The sequence below is a fragment of the Oncorhynchus mykiss genome, chromosome 2, assembly GCF_057628025.1.
Source record: "Oncorhynchus mykiss isolate SJ-2025 chromosome 2, ASM5762802v1, whole genome shotgun sequence".
In the NCBI taxonomy this organism is placed as follows: Eukaryota; Metazoa; Chordata; class Actinopteri; order Salmoniformes; family Salmonidae; genus Oncorhynchus; species Oncorhynchus mykiss.
The window spans coordinates 92,475,173-92,485,646 of NC_143023.1; the positions used below are offsets into that span (position 1 = coordinate 92,475,173).

A 10,474-nucleotide genomic window follows, 5' to 3' on the forward strand; every position below is an offset into this window, starting at 1 on the left:
CTTGTTATAATTTGAATAGTCTCTTCTTCCACCAGCAACCATGCCGACTGTGGGTGAAATAGGCTACTGTTCCATGTGTATGGCTGGAAAGACAGACTATCATCTGATTCTGAATCTTGTCTTCTTGTCAGTAATTGAATAGCCACTGGGGGGCATCTAGGGATGTTTCAACCACCTCATTCAGTAGAAGTGCTGTGGACGCCCCTCCTTCAACACCATTCAAACCATCACTTCCTTTTTTGGTAATCTCCTTCTGAACAACTTCCTCTGGTCTGTGGATGTCATTAGACCTGGTAACCAGATTAAAGTAACTGTTGTCAACGAGGGTCAGTATGGAATAGAGTCTGTTGTCACTGTGGTTTACCACTGTGTAAAGACTTACTTCATTGACAGGCTATGAGGACAATCATTTTACTGTCGGAACATCAGGGTTGGGATCAATTCAGACAGTTAATTGAAATTCCCATTTCCCTCATTGACATGACATAATTCAATTACTTCATTGGAAGGAGTCAAGCCCAAGCCTGAGGGACACATTCTCTGGTCATTGAACACTGAGCAGTTGTAACTGTGTTGCTTCCTTCCCTCACCTTGTCCCAATCCGGACTCGAAACAGGGACCCTCTGAACACATCAACAACCATCACTCCATAAAAGCAAGGGAAACAACCACTTCAAGGTCTCAGAGTGAGTGACGTCCCCGATTGACCACTACTAGCGTGCACCGCTAACTAGCTATGCGTTTCACATAGGTTACACCCACCCCTCTTTGACTTCCTCCTCCACAGCAGCAATCCTTGCAGCTGGACAGAGCCTAACTGAGTTATCCGGGTCAATAACATTAATATTACAGTGTTGCTCCCGTACCTCTCCTAGGCCCAACCTGGGATCGAACCAGGAACCCTCTGAACACATCAACAACCATCGCTCCACAAAAGCCACAAACCTTGCAGAGCAAGGGATTCAACCACTTCAAGGTCTCAGAGTGAGTGACGTCTCTGGATTCATCACTAATAACGCGCACCGCTAACTAGCTAGCCATTTCACATCGGTTACACAGTAGCCATAGATGTTTATTTTGGTTTGTTAAAGTATGTCCTACATTTATATTGGTTAAAACAGTCTTGTCATTGTATGTCTTTATATGACTTTTGTCCCATCCCATTGCTACTGAGTCTCTGAAAAGTCCTTTGAAGGCCTGGCGGGAGTTCCATAAAGGCTTTGCGTTGTCACTAGTCTCTGGTTGGTTGTCTGTAACACTGAGACAGACAGACAGACAAAGAGCCATATCTCCATTATGACTGATGCACCAGACCTTATTTATAGTGGCCTCCAACATGCCTTTCTCTGCAGATGCATCATCAACCTGTCTTCCAGTTGTCCAACTATAGACCAGGGCTCCGCCAAACAGCTATAAATTATCAGAGGCCAAATGAGACTCTTGAGTGAGTGTGTGCGCACGTGTGTGTGTGTGTGTGTGTGTGTGTGTGTGTATGTGCATGTATGTGTGTGTGTGTGTTTGTGCTTTTAAGTTCCGCATTGGTTTGTAAGGGTGACAATGTCTCCTAAAAAGGCCTGAGGTTTTGAAGGTATGTGATGGCATGGGTCCTGCGTATTCCTATTTAAATTCAGAGAGCAGGTGAGCCAGGCGCACTCTCCTCTCGTCTCTCTCTCTTTCAAGGGACTGTAACACATCGCCTCCTGTCCAGCTCTCCAGGGTAAGTCCAGCACACATGCAATTCTCTGTTTCAATGGGATTATAGGATTACCGTAATAGTAATTTATCTCATAGTATTACATTTACGCTAGTCATTTGGCAGACGCTATTCTCTCATCCAAAGCAATTTACGATCAATGGCTTTATCATAATTACCACACATGACTATGTCATCTATATGTATCATTTATACTTAAACACAGAACACACAGTAGGTTACAGGCATGTGTGGACCCCAGGAAGAGTAGCTGCTGCTTTTGCAACAGCAACTCGGGATCTTATTAATAAAATACCAAATACCAAATATGAGAGATAAAGAGCCATTCAAGTATTTTCTGACAGATTATGTTAATATATAAGTGATCTCACAACCACATGGCTAATGTGGATAGGAAATGCAATACAAGTCCTTGCTTTAATAGATGTTTAAGAACTTCTTTTGACTGTGTTTTAGGCTGTTGGTTAGGACCAACACAGAAATACCTTTTAAGCACTTAAAGCGATTCAAATGTAACACCGTCCTCTGTATTGTACATTACAATAACATAACAGTAACATAACACAGACAGACAACACAGACAGACAGACAGACAGACAGACAGACAGACAGACAGACAGACAGACAGACAGACAGACAGACAACACAGACAGATAGACAGACAACACAGACAGACAGACAGACAGACAGACAACACAGACAGACAGACAGACAGACAACACAGACAGACAACACAGACAGACAGACAGACAGACAGACAGACAGACAGACAGACAACACAGACAGACAGACAGACAGACAGACAGACAGACAGACAACACAGACAGACAGACAGACAGACAGACAGACAGACAGACAGACAGACAGACAGACAGAGACACTGCTACAGAATGAGACCACAGTGGGAAGGGCAGCTACTGTTAAAGACATGCTCCGGAACTTTGGCAACTATTACGCCTTTTTTAAACCTCTCACTTTGGGCTGGATGTGTCAATGTGTTGTTCATACATGCATAATCTATGAGCAGAATTAATGTTTTACATCAATTAGCCACAAAATCCCTAGTTTGAAAGCGACTGTTTTTCTGGAAGCTGTGCTTCTCCATTTTCCCTCCATTTTCCCCCATGTGAGCCAGCAACCTAGTAATTAAATTTAAACCAATGAGCTTCAGTCCCTCGCCACTTGAGTGACAGCTAGCAAGAGTCTCATCATGCACTCCCACAAGGGAGAGAGAGAGAGAGCGAGAGAGCAATGACATGGTGCACATATCTGCACATATGTGACAATTTTCAGGGACCACTCGTGAGCGCTACTTTCAGAACTACTGGCTAAAAAGTATACTCTTTAATACCTTGTTTTGTTACTACCATATGCCATGTGTGAAACACATTGCACTCTGACACACCTGACAACTGGTCTGTTTGGTGTGTGTGTGTGTGTGTGTGTGTGTGTGTGTGTGTGTGTGTGTGTGTGTGTGCGTGCTTGTGTGTGTAGGCCTACAGTAACCGGACTCAACCATGTGTGACGAGGAAGAGACAACAGCCTTGGTGTGCGACAACGGCTCAGGACTGGTGAAGGCTGGCTTTGCCGGTGACGATGCCCCCAGGGCAGTATTCCCCTCTATTGTGGGGCGCCCCCGTCATCAGGTCAGACCCCATCTTACTCTCCTCTACTACCCTTCCATGTCAATCAGAGGGGTCATTCCTGAAATAGAGCCGCAACACTATTGTTAGTCGGTCATTGCTCCTACAGTATGGCTAACCTGGGCTCAGATCTGTTTGTGCTCTTGCCAACTACATTGCTGTCGTTACCAAGCCAAACATGGCATGGCGATGAGTGAAAAGGAGTTGGCATGATGGCACAAACAGACTGGCACTCAGACTACAGTACGGACAAGTTTCCTGAACCCAGAGGAAGCCTGGACCTGGACCAACAAAAAAAATACACTTTCAATGGAGATTCTCTATTGAGCATGCTTTTTTAGTTTAGTAGGTTTCATCTGGGTCTGGGAAACCAGACCGTGTGTCATTTGCAGATCAATATGTGTCTGTTGCTGTTCACGTTCACATCTGGACCACAGGAGGCTGCTGAGGGGAGAACGGCTCATAATAATGGCCGGAACGGAGTAAATGGAATGGCATCAAACACCTGGAGACCATGTATTTGATGTATTTGATACCATTCCACTAATTCCACTCCAGTCATTACCACAAACCCGTCCTCCCTGCTGTGACCTGTACCTACTGTACATATGAATGAGCCTTGCCTGTCTCTCTCTTCCCCTGCAGGGTGTGATGGTGGGTATGGGTCAGAAGGACTCCTATGTAGGAGACGAGGCCCAGAGCAAGAGAGGTATCCTGACCCTCAAGTACCCCATTGAGCATGGCATCATCACTAACTGGGACGACATGGAGAAGATCTGGCATCACACCTTCTACAATGAGCTGCGTGTGGCCCCTGAAGAGCACCCTGTCCTGCTCACTGAGGCCCCCCTCAACCCCAAGGCCAACAGGGAGAAGATGACCCAGGTGGGTCACCTGCCTTAATTAATCCAATTACCTGGCTGGCAATCTTATGCTGTTTAGCATTACAACACAACTAATGTTGATGGATGATGTTCTTATATTTGCTTTATTATTAGGTGCATTGCCAAATAATGGATTCATGAGCCTGTTTTCTAAAACCGTGGGGTTTTCTTCCTGACAGATCATGTTTGAGACCTTCAATGTGCCAGCTATGTATGTGGCCATCCAGGCTGTGCTGTCTCTGTATGCCTCTGGTCGTACAACAGGTGAGTGCGCCTCCTAACCCAAAACCCAAAAAGTGACGTACGGTACAGCGAATGCATACATTTTCAGAATGTTTGGCACCAGCAGGAATGAAAAACCCACAACCCTGGCATTGACCACTATGATGCTCGTCAGTGTGTTTGTACTAATGTGTCTCACCTGTGCAGGTATTGTGCTGGACGCTGGTGATGGTGTGACCCACAACGTGCCCGTGTATGAGGGTTACGCCTTGCCCCACGCCATCATGAGACTGGACTTGGCTGGCAGAGACCTGACTGATTATCTGATGAAGATCCTCACTGAGAGAGGATACTCTTTTGTTACCACCGGTAACCATGGAGACCTTTTTAGATACAACCAAACTCATATACAACTATATCAATATTGACAGAAATGTTTTTTTTGTACCTTCTAACAGTATCATAAAAATGTCACCTTTCACCCAGTTGATATGATGTGTCAACACCTGATTTTTTGTTTAATTGCATCTTGTCACCTTTGTTGATCTCTCATTATCTTACAGTGTATCCTATTGGCAAAATAGAGTAGCTGCAATCCTTCATTATTTTCCTAGTGTAGTGACTGTGCCTGTAGAAGAGCCTGATCAGTGTAGTTAGATTTGACACATAGGTTAAGGTCCCCCTCTACAGTTACCGTTTCTTCCTTTATGCCTGTCCACGGTTGGCAACATGATCTCACAAACTCCATGCTATATTTGAATCCCACAGCTGAGAGAGAGATTGTGCGTGACATCAAGGAGAAGCTGTGCTACGTGGCCCTGGACTTTGAGAATGAGATGGCCACCGCTGCCTCCTCCTCCTCTCTGGAGAAATCCTACGAGTTGCCCGACGGACAGGTCATCACCATCGGTAACGAGAGGTTCCGTTGCCCAGAGACCCTCTTCCAGCCCTCCTTCATCGGTCAGTACAAATTCTTACAACTTCACAATGTTCAATAGCCTGGTCCCAGATCAGTTTGTCTTGTCAACTCCTATATAGCTGTTGTCAAGACAACACAAATAGATCTGGGACCAGGCTAGATATTCTGTGCTGTAGCACAAGTAATGTATTTAAGATCATGCAGGATAAGAGGAAGTAAAAGTCACCATATGGATCATTCATGAAGGATATTTATTGATATAATTTTCCCGAGAGTACTCTGTGTGTCAATATTTCATTGTCTATTATATCTTGCTTATGAAGTTTGTGGTTTGGTTTGATCCTCTCTTTTCCAACGGAGGCTTCACCTCACATGACAAGGCTCAGAATCCATTGCTCTGTTTCTTTATTCTCTTGCCCAAGACTGTTATCCCCATAGGTATGCAGTTCAGAATATGGGTGTAAAGACTGTTATTCCCATAGGTATGCAGTTCAGAATATGGGTGTAAAGACTGTTATCCCCATAGGTATGCAGTTCAGAATATGGGTGTAAAGACTGTTATCCCCATAGGTATGCAGTTCAGAATATGGGTGTAAAGACTGTTATCCCCATAGGTATGCAGTTCAGAATATGGGTGTAAAGACTGTTATTCCCATAGGTATGCAGTTCAGAATATGGGTGTAAACACTGTTATCCCCATAGGTATGCAGTTCAGAATATGGGTGTAAACACTGTTATCCCCATAGGTATGCAGTTCAGAATATGGGTGTAAAGACTGTTATTCCCATAGGTATGCAGTTCAGAATATGGGTGTAAAGACTGTTATCCCCATAGGTATGCAGTTCAGAATATGGGTGTAAAGTCTGTTATTTGTTATCCCCATAGGTATGGAGTCTGCTGGTATCCATGAGACCACATACAACGGCATCATGAAGTGCGACATTGACATCCGTAAGGACCTGTACGCCAACAACGTCTTGTCCGGCGGTACCACCATGTACCCTGGTATCGGTGACCGCATGCAGAAGGAAATCACAGCCCTGGCCCCCAGCACTATGAAAATCAAGGTATGTATAATATATGCATCTTATTCTCTTTGATAATTACATCCAGCTAACCTTACCACCATCCCATTACTGTGAGTCAATTATTTAACAGTGATGAACCTGAAAGTACTTTGAGGAAAAAGTTTTATAGTACCCTTGGTGAAGCAAAGTTCGATTAGTATAGACACTTGACTTTGCATAAAAACCCAACTTGACTCGGTCCTAACCACTGACTATCGCTCCCTGTAGATGATTGCCCCCCCTGAGCGTAAATACTCTGTCTGGATCGGCGGCTCCATCCTGGCCTCCTTGTCTACCTTCCAGGCCATGTGGATCAGCAAAGACGAGTATGAGGAGGCCGGGCCCTCAATCGTCCACAGGAAGTGCTTCTAAATTACCCTCTCCTCTTATCTCGACTCTCTTCCTGCCCTAAAATCATTGCTCTCTGTTTTTCTCATGTGTCTCTAATCCCCACAAACGACCCATTGTATGTGTTTACTATTTGTGCAATCTGTATTACGGGTCATCGGACTATCAGCATATTTACAAGCATTTCACAACACCCGCAATAACATCTGCTAAACACAGTGTATGTGACCAATAACATCTGCTAAACACAGTGTATGTGACCAATAACATCTGCTAAACACGTGTATGTGACCAATAAAATTTGATTTGATATTGCTAAATAAATGAATTCTGCCTTTTGACTTCCCTGTGCTTATGTGACCTCATGAAATGTAATATAATCAGGTTCATTAAAAGTAGTTTGACAAAAATGGCTTCTTCCAGGACAATTTTGCATAATCACACGTCTACAGTGTTAATAGATGTCACAGAGCATGCAGAGTAACTGCATTTCCATTCCACTAATTAGAAATTCTGGGATATGCTTATATATTATTTACACATATGACATTTGACATTTTCTGTTGAAAGCTTTTTCAAACATAGAAAAAAAAATGCTAATATACTTCCATTATTATCTGAGTGGACTCCATACATTTACATTACAACTACACATCAAATGAAGTGGTTTGGGTTTGATGTTTAGTTTGATGTCGATGAGGTCCCAGTTGAAATATACTGTAATGTGATGCAACGCCCAGTGGGTGGCAGAAGTTAGTCTTTTCAGGGCGGTGAAGTCACTCGCTCAGACCCGTTCAATAAACTCTTGGGTGTTGTTTGCACATTAGCTATATGATGACAAACACAGTCAAATATGTTGCAGGCAACAGATACATCAACATACAGAGAATATTATTTCATCTGTACTACAGGTTAGATAATATTTGGAGCCACAGCCAAATGTAGTAGCAGTGTAGACATCCTCCCAACATGAGAATAAGACATGCAATTGCAATCTAGGACAGAGGCGGTATGTACCATGGACCTTTCTTTCTAACGACACTCTGCTACATGCTATATATCCTGCTGAAAGGGGAATGGGAGTGTCTCGTCTGCTTCTTCACGTGGTACCAATCAGAGGGAGATTGCAGTATTACTGTCCAGGGAACACGAGAGCAACTTGATTATCTGACTTGGGTTACTTCTGAAATCCTGTTCCCTGTATAGTGCACCACTTTCGACAGTAGCTTAGTGCACTAATTTTGAGCAGCGTCAAAAGTAGTGCACTACAGTGAATTTGCACTTCTCCACAGAGATTTTTAATTTATATTCATGAATACATTTGCAATTCTGTGTTGAAAACAGCATTTTACTACACCCGCAATAACATCTGCTAAATATGTGTATGGGACCAATAACATTTTATTTGACTGTTATGTAAATTGTTTGATTGGTCTAGCAAGCTGTCTGAAAGAGAAAATAACAAATAAGACTAATTCCACCCTGTAAATTACTGCACCTCATTTCACATTTCACAGTACAAAAATGCAATGAATTTGTTATTACTGTGGATATATACTTTGAATAAATAACAGTTAGGTTTTGTATAGAATGGGCTTCTGTACCCTAATATCTCTTGACAAATCCATTGACTTCTATATATTTTTATGGTAGACAAGGGCCACAATGTCGTGATTATGGGCACAACTGACCGAAAAATGCAGACACAATAGAAGAATGGGGAAGCAACATATTTAGCTGTTTGTCTTTCTTTGAGCAGCCAGACAGACATGAACTTCCTCCACCTGTATGCTTGGTTATAATACAACCCAGGCTTACTTCAGGCTTACTTCAGGCTTACTTCTTACTTCTTGCTCTGTGAGTGATTGTGATTTCTCATGGAGCGAGCTACTGTAACATAAGGTTATGATGCCAAACTTAGTTCTGCAGCCAGCCAGCCCAGCAGCCTCTGACCCACTTCTGTCTCGCCTCTCCTTTCCAGGCTGGGTAGAGAAGTTAAAGATAAATTAAGGTGGAGGTATCAGGGATGGGGGGGATGATTTATTTTCCCCCGACCACATCTCTCTCACAGGAAGGAAGGAAGGAAGGAATCAAACAGGAAGAGAAAGGGACCACATAGGCGGATGTAGGCTACAGAAGATGACACCTTTCCAATCAGGTTGGGTGTACATATCAATGGTCGATCCCCATTAAAATAAAAATTATACTGTATGTAGTTCTATGCTGTATATGATTAAAATGTTGTTTTCAATATTTAGAATGTTATACTGTAGATTTAAAAAATATATGGTTACAGAGAATTCTCTTCATGTGTTTGGTTCTATAATTCTCAAGCATCACTCTTAAATATTGACCATTGTTTACAACTATGTTATAGGCTTAGACTAAGTAATAAGGCTGTATTTGTATTGATTTGAGTTGAAAAGATAAAGTTACAGGTAATATTCATTACCATTTATTACACTTAATTCATACTATTCCCAGCAGGTTCCTGGTAAATATCTAATGATGTTGTTTTATTTGTCTGTGTGTAAAACAAAATATGTGGGAATATAACTATTACAAAACATAATTATTAGGGGGGTAATATTTTCCCCTGGGGTCCATACTGTAGTTTAGCTGTGGTGTTAAGACAGGTGCAATAACGACCCCTCCTCCATCGCGAAGCCCTCTCTCTCTCTCTCTCTCTCTCTCTCTGCTCCCCCTCTCCTCCACTCTATTCTGCTCGGTTTATCAGCCGCCTGTTTCCAAACCCCATCATTCCCTGCGATACCCCGGGCGCGCGAGCTCAGCAGATGTAGCGCACACACCACGTTCCATTTCAGAAAACGATACTTAAAACAGAGAGAAAAATAACATTATAATCGGTTTACCCAGTCCACGAAGCCTTCAAAGTTTTGGCAGTTTTTGGTTTCACTCCAAACGAAGGTGAAGACGTAGGCTAGAGGAGGAGAAAAGGAGAAGTCGCGTTCCCCCGGCTCCAATCTCTCTAGGTAAGTGGTAGGCTATTGTTTTATTCTCTCATCGCTATATGTAAAAACAACAACAACAAAAAAGAATACGGGTCTGGTATATGGAATCGAAGTTCAAGTACAGAACAAGTACATTTATATTTACATGTTGTGTAGCCTATAGACTAGCCTATTACTGATTTGAATAGCATACAGTTTTCCCTGTCTCACTTCAAAATCATGGTGACTTGAAAAACTACAGTGATATTTATCAAATGTGTGGTTTCATTTGGGTAGGCAATAAGACAGGGATCATCAACTAGATTCAGCCTCGGGACGATTTTTTCTTAAGTGGATGGTCAGGGGGCCAGAACATAATTTCAAATCATTTGAAGAATGCAAATTGACTGCAAGAACCCAAACAGATGGGTATAGCATTGACTAAAACATAATAATTTCAAATCTTGTTTACATTTGTATACGACCACATATACAGTATATCCCTATTATGTGTGAAAATACTTTGAAACAGATTTCCCTACAGTATATATATATATATATAAAACCTACTCATTCCAGGCTTTTTCATTATTTTTACTATTTTCTACATTGTAGAATAATAGTGAAGACATCAACTCTATGAAATAACACATATGGAATCATGTAGTAACCAAAAAAGTGTTAAACAAATCAAAATATATTTTATTTTTGAGATTCTTCAAAGTA

At 42.3% G+C, this 10,474-nt stretch overlaps 1 protein-coding gene across 1 annotated transcript; it reads left to right on the top strand.

Moving 5' to 3' along the window:
- Positions 1 to 1,646: 1,646 nt before the first annotated feature.
- On the top strand, positions 1,647 to 7,138 carry LOC110499906 (actin, alpha cardiac muscle 1). The gene is made up of 8 exons (XM_021576970.3): positions 1,647 to 1,717; positions 3,209 to 3,360; positions 4,003 to 4,242; positions 4,421 to 4,505; positions 4,671 to 4,832; positions 5,232 to 5,423; positions 6,268 to 6,449; positions 6,678 to 7,138. Exons 2-8 carry the CDS (start codon positions 3,232 to 3,234, stop codon positions 6,819 to 6,821), a joined length of 1,134 nt encoding a protein of 377 aa, XP_021432645.1. The 5' UTR covers positions 1,647 to 1,717; positions 3,209 to 3,231; the 3' UTR covers positions 6,822 to 7,138.
- The last annotated feature ends 3,336 nt before the right edge of the window (positions 7,139 to 10,474 follow it).

Excerpts from the sequence above, each read along its gene's own strand:
- LOC110499906 (XM_021576970.3), top strand. The coding sequence starts at position 3,232 with ATGTGTGACGAGGAAGAGACAACAGCCTTGGTGTGCGACAACGGCTCA. Across the intron at positions 3,361-4,002 it reads TGGGGCGCCCCCGTCATCAG|GGTGTGATGGTGGGTATGGG; the intron begins GTCAGACCCCAT and ends CTTCCCCTGCAG. Across the intron at positions 6,450-6,677 it reads CCAGCACTATGAAAATCAAG|ATGATTGCCCCCCCTGAGCG; the intron begins GTATGTATAATA and ends CGCTCCCTGTAG.